At 40.8% G+C, this 22,692-nt stretch overlaps 1 protein-coding gene across 1 annotated transcript in view; it reads left to right on the top strand.

The window, feature by feature from the left end:
- The window catches only part of LOC103598391 (doublesex- and mab-3-related transcription factor 2-like), a 6,069-nt gene extending 651 nt beyond the window's left edge, over positions 1–5,418 (top strand). Inside the window, exons 2-4 of the mRNA XM_008582384.1 lie at positions 2–73; positions 1,567–1,669; positions 4,070–5,418. Coding sequence (XP_008580606.1) covers positions 2–73; positions 1,567–1,669; positions 4,070–5,124 — 1,230 coding nt within the window. The 3' untranslated portion in view covers positions 5,125–5,418. The remainder of the gene's footprint in view (position 1; positions 74–1,566; positions 1,670–4,069) is intronic.
- Positions 5,419–22,692: the final 17,274 nt, after the last annotated feature.

Here is a 22,692-nt window from a genome sequence, read left to right as displayed (position 1 = left end):
CTGCCTGCTGGTGGTGGAGCGGCAGCGCGTCATGGCCGCCCAGGTGGCGCTCCGGAGGCAGCAGGCCACGGAGGTGCGTACCCACCGGACTGGGGCGCGCGCCTTGCCGGGGCGTCCCGGACCGCAATGGGGATCAGGGGGCTGGAGGGGACCGGACTGCTGTACACACTCCCCGGCCGGGGGCCTCGCGACGCTTGGGACTTTCTCGGAAGGGTGGCGGGGACGCTTCTCTGTCCACGTTGGCCTGCAGGGTCGGCAGGGAGGAGACTGTGGGCATCGCTGGGGAACTTGGCAGAGAAGTTTTCTTATTAAAAAGCAGGCAGAGAGGCCTCGAAAGTGGCTAGGCCCAGCTGGGACACGATGAGCTAGTCATTTTGTTTTTAATGTTTCCGAGTTTATTTCCACTGTCTTGGAGGTGGGGGGATCGAAAGTGCTGGAGCCAGTGCAGGGCGTCCGGCACCGGGCTCACCACTGCGTAACTAGTGCTGATCGCGAGAAAGATCATGGGCGCGCGGTGCGCCGAGTGTCCCCGCGGTCCCGGGGCCGTTTGGGGGTAGGCAAAGCACGCTGCCCGTTTACTGAGGGGCCAAGAAGTGTGTGGGAAGTTAGGGGCCGCAGACCAAGGTCATGCAGCCCGAAGCTGCTGTCCCCGTGAAATACCGAGTAGCCCGTGGAGGCGTGTCTCTGCTGGCTCCATCTGTGAGGAGAGCCAGGGTTTTCTTTACGAGAGAGCCTCGTGAACCTCCGTGTTTGTTTTCTGTGCGTTCCTGCACGTGGAGAGCTCAGAGCCAGCGAGGCTTCCCAGGGCCTCCTCCCCGACTTAGGGCAAGGGAGGAGTTTTGATTTTACTCCTTGGCGAGTGAATCACCATACTTACCAAAGGCTCCAAGGTGACCCTGGTCCCGGGCTCGGCCTCCCGCGTCCGGAGTGGGTCACCGCGGGCCCGGCTGGGTTGGAAGAGCCTGGAATCCCACCGACGTGGCGGTGACGGCGGGGGTTCCCTTGTCCTGCGTTTCCAGAGACCACGAAGAGTTCTTTTCGTCTTCATGTGCCCCGGTTGTTTAGTGAACAATCTGGAGTCTGTAGCCAAACCCGGGAGACCCTCATAAGGTTCCCTCATTCCCCAGCACCCTTTTGCGCCCTCCCTACCGCGGGGACAAACCCTCCCCGCATCACTTACAGTGGGCGCCCGGGACCCAGCCCTAGGCCCTGGCCGTCTCTCGGGCCAGCTCCTCCTGTCTCCCCGACTATGGGTTTCATCTCCCTCTGGTACGTCTCCCACCCGCCTCCCGTTGGTGAAGGTATTCAGGGCGAGTCTGGGGTGGATCTTTGTTGGCGAAGGCCGGGGACCCTGCTCACCACTTGCAGGCTTCGGACAGAGCCTTCGGGTCACCGCTCTGGGATTAAAGTGTGCTGATATTCACTCCTTTGGAATCATTTTTTCACACGGGACGGGAAAATAAATACAGTCAGACCGGGGGGAGTTTCTAGGCGATCTGCTGACTTCTCCCGTTTCTCTCACATTTTCTTCCAGGGCATTATTGACTATGTTTCTTATGTTTATAGGACAAGAAAGGGCTCTCCGGGAAACAGAATCATTTCGAGCGCAAAGCCGTGTACCAGAGGCAAGTAAGGGCGCCCAGTTTGCTGGCCAAAAGCATTTTAGAAGGTAAAGCATCACGAAATTTTCCTTTAGCCTTTTAAACCGAGTGGAGTGACTTTCAGCATTCAGGCACATGGCGTGTTTGTTAACCTGTGAAGGAGCTCTCTGAGAGGAAGGTGTTTTTTTATTAGAAAGTTCTGCTCTAGGAAGGAAACCACCACCGGCAAAAACGAATCTCACATCCTTGCCAAGGTTTTTGTCACCATTAGTTTAAGAATCCTAATAATTTTGTCGTCTGCTTAATAGTTAATGGGTTAACATGGAGCGTATGTGAAGTTTGTCCCAGTGTGAGGGATACAGAAGATACACTGCCAAGTGACCTGGAGCAGATGTCCTGGAAGGAAAGAAAGAAATTAAACAACAACAACAACAACAACAACAACAACAACAACAACAACAACAAACCCAAACAACCCCTCTCCCCCATCCCCAAAACCCCCAAAACAAAAAAAGCCACTTGGCTTAGTTGTAGCAGGAACTAAATGGACAGCGTAAGTCGGGTGACAACAACAACAACAACAACAACAACAACAACAAACCCAAACAACCCCTCTCCCCCACCCCCAAAACCCCCCAAACAAAAAAAGCCACTTGGCTTAGTTGTAGCAGGAACTAAATGGACAGCGTAAGTCGGGTGAGGAGTTTAACAGCTCCTCATGACCAGTGAAGCCCTCTAGTCTGTGGGTTCAATCTCGGATTCCACTCTTTTTCATTGTATTATTTTTCTCCCTGGATTATCTAGGGAGAAATTACCTCTAGGTAATTGCAGTTATTTTACACTTCATCTTACCATTTTTGACAGCCAAGGTTGTAGGATCTGAAAAAGGTTTTGAGTGTTGCGTTTGAACGTGCGTGTGAAGTCTCTCTGCCTCTCCCTTTCTCTCTCCTCCCCCATTTGTTCACTTTCTGTAAAGCCTGGGGATATGTTAATTTGTCTTCGAAGATTACTGATTTTTAAAGCATCTCTATTTGGATATGGAATTTATTTATTGACCTGCCAAATAGTACATTGATTATCTTTCACCATTTTCTTTAAATTTCCTTTCAATTTAAATAAAGGAAAGTTTATATTTGCTTTAATCACTGCCAATTCATGAAATTCAGGTTAAAAAGTAGATTTTTTTTAAAAAAGTAGACATTTGACTTTTTTTTCTTGTGTAGCTTCTGAATACAGTTAGTTCTAGACAGGTTTTAAAGTTCGTTCATGTCTCACCCTGTGTTGTATACTTTTGCCCTTAGAGTGGTTTCTCATGAGTTAAAAGTGAATTTGGTTACAAAATGGGTAAATAGATTTATAACCATATGGACCACATTGATAAATTGAAGTTGTGCCAAGGCAACTTGAGAAGTGTGAGGACTAAGCAGAATAGTAAATTTAAGTAAATAGCTTCCTGGCACAAACTTACCATAGAAATGGAAACATTAATTTTCAAATTTTATTTTATTTGCAAATGAGTACGATGGGTTTGTCATTATGTAAACACAAATATCACAATGGATCTTTTAAACAAATTTGATAGAGGTGAGTACTTGGGCACGATGACATGCTCAAAGTGCAAGTATATGCCTCCAGGAGTTCTATTTATGTTACACTGACCTTTGCTTTTAACTTTGTCCCTATTCATGAAATGTGGGAAGACTTCATCTGTGTTCTGACGATTGCTTTTTCTATCACTTTGGTATCTGGCTAGCATGATTAGAGCTTGGAAAAAAATGTTTTAGACCAGTTATTTTCAAATAGCAGGAATAACACCTCCCCTCCCCTCTTTTTTTCTTTTGTTCGTACTGGTAGTCAGGGTAAGGAGCCTGGTTAAATTGCTCACTGCAGAGTGTGTTTAACTAGTTAACAGCTCTTTTCAATTTTCTATGCTTCTCTGTTTTCTTAAGTCTTTTTTCTTTTTCTACTCACTAATCTCCTTTAACTTTCTTTCTTTCTCTTTTTTTCCTAGTTCTCCTTGGATTATTCTACAACTGTAACAATGGGTACATAATGAGCCATCTTTAGAAAATAAAAGTGACATCGGCTCTAGGTATAGATATCTTTTTTATAATGAAAAAAAGATGACATGGATAATAATAAAACATTGGTTGAAGGATGAGCGACCTTGTTTCTTAATGTTTAGAGTTTGAGAAGAATATTAAAATTTTAGTCAATAAAGTACACCTTTCAAAGCAAACATGCAAACAAACCTTTAACAACAAAAAGTTGCAATATGAATATCCTTCCCCCAAAGGGAACTATTTAAAATTGAACCTATACTTTTGCTTGTGTGTAAAGTTATTAGTGATATATACCTGTGAATAATTTTGTTCTGCTAATTTGTAGTATTTCTGTTGCCTTCTGGATTTCTACATTTTCTTCTCTATATGTTAATTTTTTTCACATGCAATGTTTGTTTATTTTAGGCTATCGCCCCATTCCAGCAGAGACTTATGTAGGAGGGACCTTACCTCTGCCTCCCCCAGTTAGTGACAGGATGAGGAAAAGAAGGGCCTTTGCTGATAAAGAGTTGGAGAACATTATGCTGGAGAGAGAATATAAAGAGAGGGAAATGTTGGAAACTTCCCAAGCTGCCTTGTTCCTGCCCAACCGCATGGTGCATGGACCTGAATACAACTCCTACAAAAGTGCCTACAGCCCCACCCCAGTAGAAGCACCAAGCAAAGACTTCTGCAATTTTTTGCCCACCTGCCTTGATCTAACCATGCAGTATTCAGGGTCTGGTAATATGGAACTGATTTCTTCCAATGTTAGCGTGGCCACAACTTACAGACAGTATCCCTTGTCCTCGAGACTTTTAGTTTGGCCCAAGTGTGGCCCCATTAGTGACGCTCTCCTCTACCAGCAATGCCTGCTAAATGCCACCACTTCAGTTCAAGCCCTGAAACCTGGGGCCAGCTGGGACTTGAAGGGAACACGAGTCCAGGACGGACTCAGTGCGGAACATGACATGATGCCTCCGAAATTGGAAGGCTCCCTGGTGCTGCCTCACACTCCTGAGGTCCAGACCTCCAGAAGTGACCTTCAGGGTCACCAGGCTGTCCCCGAGAGGTCTGCATTCTCCCCACCCCGACGGAATTTCTCTCCGATTGTTGACACGGACTCCTTGGCAGCTCAAGGGCACGTCTTAACCAAGATCAGCAAAGAAAACACGAGGCACCCTCTGCCACTTAGACATAATCCATTCCATGCATTATTCCAGCAAACGCTTAATGACAAATCAGGTCCTGAGTTGAAAACACCATTTGTCAAAGAGGCCTTTGAAGAAACCTCTAAGAAACACAGAGAGTGTTTAGTCAAGGAGAACCAGAAGTACACTTTTACAATAGATAGATGCGCAAAAGACCTTTTCGTAGCCAAACAAGTTGGAACAAAACTCTCGGTGAATGAACCGCTGTCATTTTCTGTTGAGTCTATTCTTAAGAGGCCTTCTTCTGCCATCACTCACGTTTCTCAGTAAAAGCTGCTTAAATGGAAAGCTGGACTTTCTGCAGTCTCAGAGGGTTCTTGCTATTTGCTGATATTATGTTAAAGTTAAGTTGTTTGTATACAGAATTTTCTAATGTAAATGATGATTTCTAAAAATTCTACATATTCATATGCATGTACTTCTCTTTGTCCCATAAATATATTTAAACTTAAAGATGGAAATTGCTTATTGTGCAAATTGTAAGGTTCTTTGCTTTATGCAGCATTTCAAAAAGCAATAAAATTGACACTGTCTTCTAAAAGACCCAGTGTTTGCTAAAGCAAATAGCTGTCTCTGTCTAGATGAAAAAGCTAATGTCTATTAAATATCTTCTTTATTTTTCTATAATTTTGTGTATTTTCAAGCACTTTCAATGGTCACTGAGGGTCCAGGAAAGCCCTTATAATGCTTTAGTTTTGCATTGTGGAGGGCATGTACATTTAGCTGTTCAAGACTGAGGAAAAAAATAGCTTTAAGGAGAATATAGGGCTGTTTGCATGTTTATAGAATCTTAATTTCATGTGATTGGACAGAGTTGAACTAATTTGAAGGGAAATCAAGTGTAATATCTCATTTATGTGATGATGTGGATTTTGGAATGGATTTTTTTAACTCCCTGGGTCCCTCAGTTTCTTTCTCTAAAGGGATGCATATGGGGAGCCTCAAGCCTCCTTTCTAGGAATGGAGTATTCCTTTGAATATTTTTAGCTCCTTCGAACATTCTACGATTTTAGGTTGGTAGGGGCATGAAGCAGATTCCCTCGTAAGGTCAGTTCAGTCCAGGATGGTGCCCTAGCCCCTTCTCACCTCCTGTGTTAGTTCCTGGTTTCCTAAAGACTGGTGACAGCAGGCGTTGAGACACAGGCCCAGTCATAGCTCTCATCTGGTCCCTGAGTATCAGCTTTATGCCTCCCACGTTTGCACCAGTGTCAAAGGCTCTAGTGTAGCTCTCTTCTGAGATAAAAACATTTACTATTCAAATTGCTTCAACTGACAGTTGCTGAAGCCTGCAGATGTTTATCACAGCATGAGGGTGGCTTCTTGATTCTTGTACCTTTTCTCCCCGCCTTTTAAGTTCCTTGTTACCGTCTTCTTTTGCTCAACACAGTGTTAACTGTTTCCCATATGATTGATAAAATGAGACTAAAACATTTATGAGAGCATTAAATTCACCCCTTAAGACTTCACCTCTGGGCCTCAAATCAAGTTCTACGATGTCATGGTCATCTCAATACAGAAAATCAAGAACCGAATATCTCGCCTTTAATGCTGCCATGCAGTGAGGTTTTACTTACAATTCTACTCATCTGGGGAACGAGAACTCTAGGTGGGCATGTGGAATATGCCAAGTGATTCAGCAGTTTAAAGAGTTTCTTTCTTGCTCTTTAAAACATTTAAGATTATTTAAAAATGATTTTGCTACTGATGAGCTCATGTAAACCCCTTGGGGTTCTCTGAATTGTTGCTTAAAATTAGCATCGGTTTCAAAAATAACAAGCCAAACCTTAGGTAGATTTTCAGTATGTACTTGTAAAGTAATACTTGTCTCTGTTGAGTCAAATTTACTTATTTTTACTGTTGCTAAAGCCAGAGCGAATGGAAGTTTGCCAGAGGGAAAGAAAATGAAAGCAGGCAGACAGTCCAATAACTGTTAAAGATTATCATTAAGTGAAAAAAAATGTTTTCCAGCCAAGTATGCCCTGGTGTCAGAGACGGAATCCAACTCCAGACAGAATCCCTCCCAATCATCTCTGTTTTATCTATGTGGTCACTAATTTTTGTCTTCTTATCAGAAATGTATTCTGTCAAGTATTAAATGTCAACTTAGCATTGAATCAAACGGCTTTAGCAGTAATAAGAGAGAACATGTCAGAATAAAACTACATAAAAGAATCCCAGTGAGAAGGCTTTCTTAATCCAAACATGGATTTTCTCTTTTTCACTCAATTTTCACAGTGTGAATACTTTTATTTGTTAATTTTTTTCCGTTTTGTATTCAATGAACATATTGGGACGTATTTTCTGTCTTCTCTCTACATCATTTAAATCCTATTAAGTGAATCCAGTTGGCTGTAAATATTAGTGGTTTTTCTCACATTACCAGCGACCAGAATTTTATTGTTCTCAAACATTTATGAGGCTCAGTACTTTTCCTGGCAAATTTATTAGTATACTATGCATTAGTTCTGCTGTAATGATGAGTTCTTGGAATTTCAAACCTACCAAATCTACCACTGGTCACTTAATAAGAGCTTTGTGCTTGGCTCTTTGATTTTTAAAATCATTTCACTTCCATGAAAGCTACTAGGTAGAGTCTTCAAAGAGCAATGTCATTGACATATTAAATCAAACTTGCGGTTCAATTTAAGCACTTTTCTTTGTTAAAGGCAATGGATGGATTTGGTTTTAATCATTTTTGAGAATGTGAAGGATAGTAAACATGGACGTTTTCCTCAGTTTAACTCACGATACAATAATATAGCTTTAATGACATGTTTTTCCTTCCATCTCAACTGATACAAGTGCTATTTTTTGCCCAATTTGCAGTTTTCAAAAGTTTACAACAGTGCTTCTCAAACTTTAATGGACAATTGAATCACCTGGGAATCTGGCTAAAATTCGGGTGGCCTGAGATTCTGCATTTCTAACAAACTCCTGGAAGCTGATGCTGCTGGTTTTCAGACCATATATATATATATATTTTTTGTCTTTTGTCTTTTTCCGTGTCCGGCAACGGATCGCAACCCTCAGTGTTGCCCCCATACCGGACCGGGGACCGGCAACGGGATTGTAACCCTCGGCGTTGCCCCCGCGCCTCGCTCAGCCAGTGAGCGGGAACTTATCTTCAGAAAAACTAACTCTTCCCTGTCAGGCCGGACGCAATGTTCCCTGCACCCCAATTGTGCATAATTCAAGCTGTTCGAGAATGAGGCATATTGAGATCTAACAATTGTATGTCTCCTTTTAAAAAAACCATATGCAATTCAAATCCATGAACAAAAAGAATGGATCCTCTAATCTCTTTTTCTTTTTTTTTTTCTTTTTGTCTTTTTTACTGACCGGTAACGGGATCGCAACCCTCGGTGTTGCGCCCACACCACGCTCAGCCAGTGAGCGGGAACTGGTCTCCACATGGGATCTGAACCCTCGGCGGGAGCGCCACTGCGCTCTCAAGCGGCGCACTCTCCAGTGCGCCACCGGGCCGGCCCTCTAATATGATTTTGATCATGTTATCGGATCATCTGCCCTCGAAAGCTTCATTTCAATTATGTAATGAAAGACTGTAACTTATATTAAAAAACTTTCCAAAATTCTTTCTGCAAAGTTTCAGAAGTGCTACAGAGCAAAGAAATGGCTGAAGGTCAAGATGAAAAAATAAGGAGAAGCCATCCACAATTTCCACAGAATAATAAATACATCACTTAGTGTCAAGGCCGAGTTTTGAATTGGTACTAGAATTCTTAGTGGCCCACCAGATTTTATTAATTTTGGGTTAATTTTCTTTTTTCCTATTCTAGGTCTATAAGCTTAGGCTTATTTCCATAGTTAGGAATGTCCAATTTGTAGGGCTGATAGTTCTTGAGATCGCTGGACCCTGCATTATATAAACTTGGGCTTGAGGTGCTCACCTACATTAATTTTAATGGTTATACCCAGCTTTTATTATGCTCTACCCCACTGGTTCTTTTGCTTTTTAACTTGTTCTGTCTAAATACATTTAAGGCATACTGAACATACTCACTTGAAAATATTTTGGCATCTGATGTAATGGTAAATGTGTAATAATAATGATTAACATGTGTTTAGAACCTGCCAATTTAACACATTCACATTTATTATTTCTTATATTCCTCATATAAATTCTATAGAAATTTGATGAATGACCGTATCAAGAGTTAAATCTGCACATCTGTCTGTGTATACACGAATTAGGAGATTTTTCCACTATACAGTATGACTTAATATGGCCTAATCTGTCTCTAAACTTTTGTTTGTAAATGTTAAGTGTACCTAATGCTTATATGTAATACAAGAGCACTTCAAAAAGTTCATGGAAAGACTCATATTATCTTTCAATTCTATTTTTCCACAAGCTTTTTGAAGTACTCTCATGTGTGATACATTATATATGTATAATTTTACTTGTATGACTACATATATCCCTATGTAGAAATATTTGCATATTCAGTCCACCTTCATTAAGTTACACGTGCATGCACACACACACACACACACACATCTCATGGGATTGGGAGACCAACTGAGATACAGAATGAGAAAGACAACCTACTGGGCAAGTGCAGTTGACTGACAGTTCCAGCTGTCACGCCTTTGGGTCCACCAGGGCATTCACGCCAAGGCCACACTTTCTCTGAGATGCTTCCAGTATATGACTGAATAGAGCAATGTTACTAGAAGGGAACCATTTCTTCCCTGTCATGTGACTCCTCTGAAAGGCATCATTGGCAGGGAAACTCCTTCCCATCCAAATATATCGTTACAGATGTTGGATGAGCCTAAAAACTAGCATCTCCAATTTATGCCTGGGGTTCTGAACCAATCAAGAAATAAGGCAAAAGGATTGGCATTTGGAGATTAGAATATTCTTACCAACCTCTATTACTGATTATGATTACATTGGAGAAGGTGACACATCCAGGAGCAAGGGACTTCCTAATACTAAACTCCAGAATTACATAGATTATCTATCTAGAAACAGAAAGCACTGGCCCCACTACTCCTCCCCTGCATGTAGGGAGTGATTGAGAGTCTGTGTTCTCTGCATGTGGGTTGGATCTCGAAAGGAAGGGGAGAGGAATGGGAAGAGCTACTCAGGTCCCTTTCCCTATCCCACACTCACCAATCAGGTAAGTTACTCTCCTTTGATTTAGCATATATTTTGTTATTTTCTTTACTTTGAATTGAGATCAATCCAAAGACCACATATATTTGGATTTGATGACTGTGATCAGAGTTTAAGTCATTGCTGACAACACAAGCTGGAGGACAGGGAATGGTGTGGTTGCTTCATATGTGCTAACTAGACTGAAGATTATGTGCATTTTTAATTTTTTTAGAACAGAAAAGAAAACTGGAGAAATGACTTCATTTACCCCAGATGGAACTAGGATATTCAGTATAGCATGCTGACAAGCATAGGAGTGTCATTTTACTGATGAGTACATCATCTGATGTAATTAAGTAGCATGGCCCAAGGGAATGTTCTGCTTCTGTCAGTCATCACCAAATTATTTTCATGGAATGTCATCATAAAAAGTTACCATAAGAAGGTATCTGAGACGTTATAAAGCTGTGAAGCCAAATTAATATTATTTCCTCTTTTGACAGAGTTACTCTAGATATATCAGGGGAACGCCATAGGCAAGCTATGTCTCAACGCAGCAAGACAATTAGCAAAGTCTTTCACGATATGGAATTTTAGGATGGGTAATAGGGAAGTCAGAAGGATTTGTAGCTGTTTGGACTTCAAAAACATTGAGTAGTAAATCAATATCAATTTTGAGGAAGGTTTTTAGCCTCATGGGCCATGTGTCCTCTTGTTTTGGACCATATTCTGTCGAGCAAATGAAATATAAAATGAGTACTTGTTAAATCTGTAGATAATGTTAAGTTGGGAGGTCTGGCCACTATTGTTGATGGTAGAATTGGGCTAGACTAGGAACTATAGATCAAATGGCAAATCTAATATTTGAATTTTAAAAACAACTGTCACCCAGTTATGAAACTATGTATTAACAGGGAGTTAATTTGATATTTATGTTAGTCTGGGAGTCACAGGGGACCACAAAACTCGGAAGGAACTACGAATGAGTCATGACTATAAGACATTGCTAATACAAACTTTGATTCCATTAATAGAGCCTCCAGATCAAGGGCAATGCTAACTACAGTACGTTTCCTCCCCTGTCAGATCAAATCTGAGAATTTGTCCCCAGTTCTGAGCATTGCATTTTTCATGGGGATGTTGTTGGACTCGGCAATAAGGATGCCTAACTGTAAGCAGTTAAGGGCATTGGAGATGTGGCCTGAAGAAGGGATATCTTAAGGGAAAGGGCTTGATTTGTGTCTTCGTATGTTTGAAATGTTGTCATTTTGAAGTGGGCATTAAGGTCTCTTGGGAGTCTCGAGAAGAAATAATCAGGGCTAAGAGGAGGATGTTACAGGGTGTCAGATACAGTGCGTAAGCAGTTAAGGGCATTGGAGATGTGGCCTGAAGAAGGGATATCTTAAGGGAAAGGGCTTGATTTGTGTCTTCGTATGTTCGAAATGTTGTCATTTTGAAGCGGGCATTAAGGTCTCTTGTGAGTCTCGAGAAGAAATAATCAGGGCTAAGAGGAGGATGTTACAGGGTGTCAGATACAGTGCAATAAAAACAAGACTATATTCCAGTTTGGTTTGTCCATCAACAGAATGGTCTGCCTCGTGAAAGAATGCATTTGGAGGTCTTTTGTTCCACAAAGAATAAAACCTTGCACTGAGCGTGAGATTGAATTAGCAAGCAGAGACTGTTTCATTTATCTTCATATTGCAGGTTCTCGCACACAACCAGTGTCAAGAAGTGTTTGCTGAAGAAGGAGAATCTTCTTCAATGCTGATAATTCCTGATTTTATGACAGAATACTTGTGGGAAAGATTAGGTGAAGTATTTTTTCCCTCCCAGCCAAACTCTTAAGAAAATCACACCACCAATTTGTTCTTTTTATTTTTAATTTTTACTTAAAAAATTATATTTAAGGTGTATAGGATTATGTTTTGATGTATTGATACATAGTGAAATGGTTACTACCATCAAACAAATTAACATGTCCATTATCTCACATAGATCTCATTTATATGTGGCATCTAAAAAAAGAGAAAAAGTGAAATATACAGAAACAGAGTGTAACAATGTTTACCAGGGGAGGAGGTATAGTTGCAGTTATGGAGGGTGAATAAATCTAAAGATCTAATGTACAGTGTAAGGACTATAGTTAATAATACAAGGGGTCTTCAAAATGTTCGTGAAATGATTTGCATTATCTTTCAATTCCATTTTTACACAAACTTTTTTTTTTTTTTTTCCCCTTTTTGTCTTTTTTCGTGTCCGGCAATGGACCGCAACCCTCAGTGTCACGCCCGTACCAGACCGGGACCGGCAACGGGATCGCAACCCTCGGCGTTGCTCCCACACCCTGCTCAGCCAGTGAGCAGGAACCAGTCTGTATGTGGGATCCGAACCCTTGGCGGGAGCGCCACTGCGCTCCCAAGCGGCGCACTGTAGCAGTGCACCACTGGGCTGGCCCCCCACAAACTTTTTGAAGTCACCTTGTATCGCATTGTATACTAAAAGTTTGCTAAAAGAGTAGACTTTAAGTGCTCTTACCACAAAATTTGTTCTTTTAATTTAAAAGATGGCCAAAGAAACAACCCACTTAAGGCCTTAAGTCAGACGTCACTGTGAATAAGAACATTGCACCTTTGTTGTGTATAATCTCAAGTCGAGTAATAAGATTCCCATAAGTGTCTAGATGGACGACTGCCCTAACTTTGTTGATTTTTCCCATTGTGATGTTGTTTGAAATTTAGCAGCATGGAAGAACCTATTTTATAAGCAATTGATTTGCTTTTGAATAAAATTAATTTTATACATGAATTCTTGGGATTAGTTAGATTAAGATTATTATCCATATTATAATAAATACTGAATTCTGAAAATGGCTTCTCCTTTTTTTAGTCACTTTAATGGCTTAATATTCAATTTTTATTAAAAATTATATTTAATATATTAAAAAACCCAAAGTAAATTTATTTTATTTTTTTATTTTTTTCCTTTTTGTCTTTTTTTTTTTTACTGACCGGTAACGGGATCGCAACCCTTGGTGTCTCGCCCGGACCGGGACCGGCAACAGGATCGCAACCCTCGGTGTTGCGCCCGCACCACGCTCAGCCAGTGAGCGGGAACCGGTCTCCACATGGGATCCGAACCCTCGGCGGGAGCGCCTCCACGCTCCCAAGTGGCGCGCTATCCAGTGCACCACTGGGCCGGCCCACCAAAGTAAATTTAATTGAGATTATTAACTTAGGTAATGTCTGAGTCTATTCAAACACAGTGAAATTGAGCTGCAGTTCTTGCAGTTGTTTAATAAACCTGTAAATATTATTCTTTAGGTTTGAGTTACTGTTTTCATTTAATTCAACAAACATTTATTAGCACCTCCTATGGGCTGGGCAATGTTAAAAGCTGTGAGAGGTAGCAATAACTAAGATATGGACTTCACAAATTTATATTCTGGAAGGTGAATGTGGATTAATTCATTATTTTTTTTCCCATATACTTTGTGAATATAGGCAGGCCTTCTGCTTCCCAAATTCCTCTATCTCCTGCTTGGAGACAGTCCACAGTTATTTCCTGTCATTTCAGGCATGGTATTTTTTGAATGTGACTCAGCTGTCTTTTACTCTCCCTCCATGTTTTACTGTGATCAGAACTTTCTAAATGAAGCCTGTAGATTCAGGAGTTCCCTGCAGGAAAATAGTGGGTTTAGTCTCAGTTGCCCCACTTTGCTATGAAACCCAAGGTTGGTGACCATGGCCATGAAATCAACAAAGGACCATCATTTGTAAACCCACATACTAAAGCAGCTAGGGACCCAGTGTGATCCACAAACCAGAAAGCACCTAAGTGCTTGCTATTAATGGTGGTTTTTCTTGAAACATTGGCAAAATCTTAGTGAAAAACAACCACAAAAATCCCAGCACTGTCTTCTGAGATAATGTGTCTGAAGACTCAGGTGGAGGGCCGACCCCGTGGCGCACTCGGGAGAGTGCGGTGCTGGGAGCGCAGCAGCGCTCCCGCCACGGGTGGCAAAATCTTAGTGAAAAACAACCACAAAAATCCCAGCACTGTCTTCTGAGATAATGTGTCTGAAGACTCAGGTGGAGGGCTGACCCCGTGGCGCACTCGGGAGAGTGCGGTGCTGGGAGCGCAGCAGCGCTCCCGCCACGGGTTCAGATCCTATATAGGGATGGCCGGTGTGCTCACTGGCTGAGTGTGGTGCGGCCGGTCACAAAAAAGACAAAAAAAAAAAAAAAAAAAAAAAAAAAAAAAAAAAAAAAAAAGACTCAGGTGGAGACTAAAGCAGAGAGCAGGTGGGTGGTAGAGCTGTGTGGCCGATTGTTAATGGAATTCAGTTCCATTTAATGACCATTTATTGAGAACCTTCTATGTGCCAGATATATGATCATAACTGGGCCAACGTGTTATTTAGGTTCACTTAAGTAGAAAAAACCACAGAGGCCCACTTAAGTTAGTTTTTAAAAATAAGGGTTTATTTTAAGGAGAGAGAAGGAAATAAAGAAGATGGGATTCTCAGCACTTAGCAGGCCTCTTAAATACTGGAACATAGTCTGGGCACTAAAAGGTGGCTCAGCCCAGGTCTAGCAACCTGCTTCCTTGTTTTTCCCTTGGCAGCTAAATGCTTGACATAGGAAGAGTACCAGAAACTGCTGGCTGCCTCTTCAATATCCACTCTCCTCTTCTATAGTAACAGAGCCCTGGTTTTATTTGGACTGGCAATGTGCCCAGCTAAAGGGCTGCATTTCCCAGCCTAGTTTGCATCTAGGTGTGGTCATTGAGATGCAGGTGGACAGCCGTGGGTGGGACTTCAGGAAATCTCTAAAGGTGACTGAAACAACAGGAGGCGCACCTTTTGATTTTTTTCTCTTTGCCTTCTTTCTTTCTGGAATTTGGTCCTCTTTTAGCATCTATGACCTTGAGGTTAGCAGCCATGTTCAAGAGATGCTGGAGCAGAGAAATCAAAGCAGCCTGGATGTCTGTTCACTTTGAGGATCTGCCATACCAGCCCTGGATTGCTCTTTTCTGTTTGTTCATATTTTATAGGAGAGGATAACTCTTTATGTGCATAAGCCATTGTCATTGGGTCTCAGTTACAAACAGATGAATGTAATTCTTCCTGATAAGGGAGAACTCAATTTTGATAAAGCATCTGTTGACTGTATCTGCTTTCCTCATGGTTCCCACAGACTCCTCTCTATTTTCCTTGTAGCTTCTCTTTACTTTTTTCTCTGTGTGCATCTTTTGGCTTCTGTCTCTATCTCCTACTATCTTCTCATACTGCAAATTCTTCATTCAAACCTAAGAGTAGGATCTGATGAGTTCAGTTAATTCCTATTGTCTTCTTTGGGTCAAGCCTTACAGATAAGGTACCTGCACTTGTTCTATGTGGGGAGTCATGTGTTATAAGCCACAACAGTCTCCCATATGAAACCCCTTAGTGGAGATCTAGATGTAGTGAGTTTTTGGAATATAATGAATTTCCCTCCCAAATTAGTTTCAAAGATGAATAAGACATGGTCCCTGCATTGTACGAGCCTATGAAGGAGGAAGATGCATCTGCTTAAGATTTTTCGTAAAATCTATTTCCAAGTATAAGTCAGATAATCATCATCATCAAAATTATAATAATAATTAGTTAACATTTATAGTGCTCTTAATTTTTTATGTGGCATTTTGCACATCCCATTTCATTTAATCCACACACAATTTCACTTGTGAAGTAGGTATAACTGTCATCCTCAGTTTACATATGAGGACGCAAGCTTACAGAAGTGAAGAAACTTGCCCAGTATCATACGTCTGTGAAGTGATTGAGTAGAATCAAGAGGTCGATAGAATAGAATCAAGAATCCCAGGTCACTGGAATTTCAGAGTTCATACTCTTAAGCAGTGTCCTCCAACATCTCCCAGAAATGAAAAATGCCTCATTTTCACAGCAAGAGGAAGCACACTGCATAGAGAGGTGAGTCTGAGATCTGGCTCAATGCTTTTTTCCTCTGTGAAATGAGAGGAGCATATGAATGGGCATTAAGGACTTGGCTGTTGGAAGGCCTGGGTCTGAATCCCAATGGGACACATACTTGTCACATGGGAGGAAGACCCAGCAGAAGCAATGAGTTGTGGTTGTTCTGGGCAATCTGTTCAGCCTGGGCTCCCTCTGTAGCATGAATCTCCTGGAAAGAGACTCTTTAAAAAAGCCACTTCACATGGAATAAAGTGAAGTTGTCTACGGGGACATGGGAGGCATCAACCAGAGGGTGTGATTTAGGAAGCTTACCCTGCTGCTGAAAAGCCTACAAAAGAAACAGGCATGGTTCATAGTGACTAAGTCATCGTTAGTCTACCTTTATCTGGCATTTCCCCTGCCTTCCCCACCCTCTTAAATGAACAACACTCTTAATGTGAATCTGTTCCTCAGAGTAATTCCAGGAGGCAGCATGGCAAAAACTAGACTGCATATGAGCTTGGAGTTAAATTCATCCTGGATTTAAAACTCAGCTCTTCCTTGGCAAATCATCTCACCTCTTTGAGCTTCCTTTTTTATTTTAATTTAATTTTTTTTATTTGTACAATGGAGAAATTAACAGTACAGAGAATTATTTTGAAGTTTAAATGAGATAATTTATATAAAGTGCCTGGTCCATAATTAAGTTCATCTCTCACCTTTGACCCGTGGCCTTCCCTAGAAGATGTTTCCTTCTCACTGAGAGCCGGTATCCTCACAACCTACAAGGAGGATTGAATGGTTTTAAGGACTAATCATTAAAGTGGGAAAATTCAGCCTCAAGATTGCACAGAACTTCAGACTGTGCCATTTAATTTTTACATATTATAATAAATATAAAATTATTATAAAAGCTAACTAATGTAGGTGGAAATATACTATAATAAAAATTAGCCATTTTGTACCCAGTTGTAATGTGGTCCTCTTTTCTAGATTTTAAGTGATTTAGAAAAATAGATGAAGAATGCACATGGTATAAGACTACAAAGTACACACAATGCAAAGTAAGTCTCCCTCTTCCTGTCCTCCAGTCCCCTCTCCAGAGGCAACCACTGTTGCCAATCCCTTTTATCACCCTCCAAGGATGGTCTATGGATATATAAGCATATTTAGCCTTCTCTTTTTACATGAATTGGAAGATAGTATGTGCACAGTTCTGCATCTTGCTTTTTTCACGTTGTGGCTTATCTTGAAGAGCATTCCATGCCTGTTCATACAGAGCTGCTTAAATGTTGACTCAGACTGTTGGACTCTTCACCTTGGACAGATTTTTAGAGATGATCTAGTACCACCTTTCATTATGCAGATAAGAACACTGTGGTCCACAGAGGGGCTGTGAATTGCTCAAGGTTTCAGGTCCCTTGTTTTTCATTCCCATGAGCTTTCATATCACCATGCTGTGCATGCATGCAGGTGTGTGCTCATGCACATGTGAGTTAGCTAATACTTATTTAGTGCTTATTATGTACCGAGTCTCATTTAGAAGTTATAACAAGAGATATAGATACAAATGAAGAGAGTGAGGCTTGAGCAGTTAAGTACTTTGCCCAAGGTTTCTTGTTCTCTCTGACTCCAAAACCCATGTCCTTACATACTGCACTCTACTTCCCTTCTCCTAGGAGGGGACAGGATTGGCAAAGTGGGGATGAAGGATGAAAAATGGGGTAAAGTGGGCAGGTGTCAAGTAAACTTAAAGTACTTGCAGTAAAACAAATGGCCTTGTTGGCTGTCCTGTTGGAAAAGCACATCATGGTGTATCGGGAGGGGCGAGGGTAGCTGCAAAGATGAACATCTGGGGCTGTGGGTCAAAGTTGCCTGCAGATGTGGTGAGAAGGTTTCGGCTTGGTGATGCAGGGCCTGTCAGGTAGGTGTCCTCAGTGTGACACTGCTAACTGGCTCTGCTTCCATAAGGACCAAACTTGCTAGCCAGCTTGGCTGGCCTCCCATTTCTTCCTTTGAAGCCACGGAACATGCCACCCAGTTTCATTATGGCTTCACGGCTTGTTGCAAAACCTTCCCACTTCTCCAGGAAAGCATTCCACTCATCTGACCCTGGAGGACAAGGTCGTCTGAGTCATCTTCACTGTGTGGAGGCCCTGATCTGAGGAAAACTTTGTTGCATTTCTCATCTATATTTATAGGGCAGGCTGGTTGTTTTTAATTTACTGCCACTGATGTCTTGCCTCTTGAACAGAAGACATCATCAAGCAACTTTGTAAATCAGATGGTGACTGGTGGCCTTTCTCTGGAAGAGCGTTTGAGAATTAGAACAAGCATGAGGCTGCCCGAGGCCATCAGGAGTTGCCACGGCCTGAGCAAAAAGTGAGCCTGGTAGTAGCCAAGGGCGTCTCTTCTCCTTTGCCTTTCATGACCCTATGGTCTTGCTGTTTTCCTCTTGGCTCTCTTTAGCAGTGGGTATATCTTGGCAGGGTCCCTGTCTCTTATGACTTGTGCATTATGGAGGGGTGGGCTTCCCTGCAGGTATTCTGGAGGCAGAGGGAAGGACCTCTATTGATTTGCCTCAATGCTTCTTTTCATTTCTTGTAACAAACATAGAAAAGAGCTGAGACAGGCTCCCAAGAAGGGGGCTAGTTACCCTAGGGAATGTCTTGGGACAGGCAGAGTTCCCCCTGCCAAACCCATATGATTTGGGGAAGCACTGAGAAGGTACACTCATCCTCAAGTTTTCCTTTTCTCCTGACTGATTCCTGAACTTCAATTTCTAGTTTTGGGACAAAGAAAATATCCCCAGGAGGAGTGATACTTGGGTCTTTCTACTACATCTGTGTTATTCCAGACAGCATTTTGTACAGGACACAACACTTTAAAGGGGACACTGGCCAGTTGGGCATAATCAGGAAAGAAGCATGGCTATGGCAAAGACCTAGAAATCGTGTTGCTAGACAGCAGAACATAACAGTCTCCTCATATCCGAAGACTTTCTCTGAAGTAAAATTAGCCTTTCCCTCTGTAGTGTCACAGAAGGGAATTCACAGGAGCAAGGAGAAGTTCCAGAGAAACTTAGTTTTAGGAAGATCTTGCTGACCTCTCCAGTATCCACATGTGGAATGGATGGGCCCATCTAGTGAGTTGACGGGTGCATGCTGGGCTGGGCTTCCTTCTCTGGGACTGCACAATTCATCAGAATTGCTTAAGAAGCCTTTCAAAACTCATCTTCCTGGGGCTCCCTGCTGGAGATTCTGATGCAGTAGATGAGGGATCCGGGACAAAATAGTTCTGAAAAGACTCCCCCATGATTCTGATAAGTCTCTGACTCACTAACGTCTTAGACTACAGTGAACGAAGGTAGTGAGGTAGGGTACTGACTGAGGGTGAGGGACGGAGGCTGAGAGCCAGGACACCCGGGCGGTTGGAGATGATGCCACCAACACGAGGAAAGAGGTGCTGTCCCTAATATTGGTCTTGGTTCTTCCTCTGAGCTGCCTCAGCATTGCAGCTCAGGACACATGATTTCCTCAAGGGGAAGGGGAGAATTGGATTCCTTATGGAAAAATTCAAGAACTAAGATAAGCTGGTAGCAGCCCAAAGTGTCCCTGTGTTGTATTGCATGCCACGTCCTGGCTAGTCCTCAAGTTACAGTGACGATGCCATTCCCTATTTCAATGGGCAATTCTTCCCTATGTTATATGCATCGCATATAGGCTCATACAATGTTAGAAGCAGAAGGGACCTTAGATGTGTCACGTGCTTCAAACCTTACTCTCAAGGCCACAAACCTGATTAATAATAGATTTAGAGTTAAAACCCAAGTTTTCCGTTTTCCAAACTGGTTTCTTTTCAGCTTGATGATATTAGGAGATATTTGCATATTATAGCAACATCTGATTGTCCAAAGTAAGTCACGGCCAAGTCCAAAGTCATGGGGTGGAGATAATCCTCCAATGGAGGTGGGAAAGCAGAGGAAGGAGGAAGTAGATACCTGGAAAACGATGATCTAATCTACCACCAGTGCATAAGGACAATCAATGTAAGATGTCTAATGTTTAGAGTTAAGCTGCTTCTTGTTCTATACTCTATGCTTAATGCCCCACTCCATCTTCATTTTTCCCAGGTCTTTAAAAGAAATAGATGCACATCAGCTTGTATTAGTAGTGCTTGGGCTGGAATGAAAAAGAGGGAGAAGTTTTCCATCCTTTGTTCACATGGATTTAAATGAGTTAAGAAGAATAATGTATGGCCAAAAATCTGTGGAAAAGCAGATGGAGTTGGCAAATATAACCTTCCCTTTACCCCTTACCCTCCCTGAAATCCTTAGATTAGAGGTGTGCAGACTTTAAGGTATCTAAAGTCATCAGGTGTTTGTGTTTATAATGCAGATTCTAGGATACTGCTCCCCCAAGATTCAGGTTCAGCAAGTCTGGACAGGGCCTAGGAATGTGCATTTGAACAAGTAACTTTGATGATTCTGATATAGATGCATGCAGACCACATTCTGAGAAGATGAGACCACAAATGAGGGCTAGGAGTGTGAACCAGTTTATTTGCAAATAAATGTGAATGCTGGAGGACTTAGGGGACATTCTGGCAGTAGACACTTGGGTTCAAGAAAAATGTATTCTGAATTAGGAGTCCTAATTAGAAGTCAGGTTGAAAGTATTCTGATGAAACTCCATGAGGAACTTTTCAAAGCAATGGTACCATTTATTAGGAATAACATCCTAATGTTTCACCAGTTAATAATGTTTCACCAGTTATAATGTTTCACCAGTTAATATTATGGTTAATATTCAACATGTAATCTACCTGCATACAAAATTCTATTTACTTTCCCAGGAGAAATATGAGTATTAGTACATAACTGAGGTATATAACACACTAATACCTTATAAAATGCAGAATGATCCTGAAATAAAAAATATCATCACATAACACAATTATTGGCTATTTGTTTCATACCTGTGGTCAGACCACTATATCAGAGAAATGTCAGCAAATCAGTAAATATATATTGAGAATCTACTATGTAGAAAACATTAGACTAGATACTATGGAATCTAGAGAGAAGCATACACATGGATACAAAGAGGCATGCATAAGATGCTTATTGCAGCATTATTCACAAAAGCAAAATAATTTAAAAAAATCCAAATGTTCATAAATGAGAAATTGGTGAATAAAATATCATTTATCCAAACTATGACATACTGTGTAAACGTTTAAAAAATTGAGCTTGACATATGTGTGCAACATGGGAAGATACTGTTGAGTAAAAATAATGCAGAACAAGACATACACTATGATATGTAAGTAAAAAGAAAAAGCCACACCCACATAATGCTATGCGTTCGCTAGGGTACGCATGTACAGATATAAAAGCACAGAACTAGGTCTAGAAGGACACACCCTAACCTGATAGAAGTTATGTCATCTCACTGAGGGAGAAGATGGGCAAAGAAGTAAAGAGGAATTTTGATCTTGACTGTAATATGCTATTTTGCTTTATATGGGAAAGTATTAGCATATTATTTGTGTAATTTAAAACTAACTTTTTTTTAAACATATGTGAGATGAAATTTTGATCCAAATCAAAAGATAAAATCTTAAATAGTAAAATAATTTTTATTTCTAGAAACCAAGGCATTATTGTAATAGATAAAACTTAAAATCTAAAAAATTAAATAATACATTGAAAAAAAATTTCTTGACAATTAAAGATAAGATATGAGACAAAGCATTATTAACAGCCAAATAAATGGTAGAGATAGTAAATGGTAAAGAAGTTGAGAGAACAGAGATAAAAGAATAGATTATTCAAATAAACCATCTTTTACCCCAACAAGTTCTAGGCCAATTGGTACACTGAAGATATCGATACATTATTTTGTTTTTTATTTAATTAAAACATTTTTTGAACATTTAATATATCTCCATGGTTCAAACTCCAAATTGTACCTAAGTGTATAAAACAAAAATTCACCTTCCTACCTGTCTCTCTTGGCCACCCAGTTCAACTCCCCAGGTAGAATCAGTGTATTCTTCCAGGGGAACTTAAAACATATGTGAGATGAAATTTTGATCCAAATCAAAAGATAAAATCTTAAATAGTAAAATAATTTTTATTTCTAGAAACCAAGGCATTATTGTAATAGATAAAACTTAAAATCTAAAAAATTAAATAATACATTGAAAAAAAATTTCTTGACAATTAAAGATAAGATATGAGACAAAGCATTATTAACAGCCAAATAAATGGTAGAGATAGTAAATGGTAAAGAAGTTGAGAGAACAGAGATAAAAGAATAGATTATTCAAATAAACCATCTTTTACCCCAACAAGTTCTAGGCCAATTGGTACACTGAAGATATCGATACATTATTTTGTTTTTTATTTAATTAAAACATTTTTTTGAACATTTAATATATCTCCATGGTTCAAACTCCAAATTGTACCTAAGTGTATAAAACAAAAATTCACCTTCCTACCTATCTCTCTTGGCCACCCAGTTCAACTCCCCAGGTAGAATCAGTGTATTCTTCCAGGGGAACTTTAAGTTTATGCAGAAAATACATATAGACACTCTTCCTCCTCCTCTTTAATGAAAATGGTAGCAAATGATTCTTTCTCCTGCATCTTTTTAAAAAAAATTCAATAATGTATCTTTAAGAACATTCATATCAGTAAATAAAGTATATTTTTTCCTCTTTACTCAGAAGTACCATCACTTTAAAAAATGGT

The sequence above is a fragment of the Galeopterus variegatus genome, unplaced genomic scaffold (genome assembly GCF_000696425.1).
Source record: "Galeopterus variegatus unplaced genomic scaffold, G_variegatus-3.0.2 Scaffold2595, whole genome shotgun sequence".
NCBI classification, from domain to species: Eukaryota; Metazoa; Chordata; class Mammalia; order Dermoptera; family Cynocephalidae; genus Galeopterus; species Galeopterus variegatus.
This window is presented reverse-complemented; position numbering and strand designations above follow the sequence as displayed.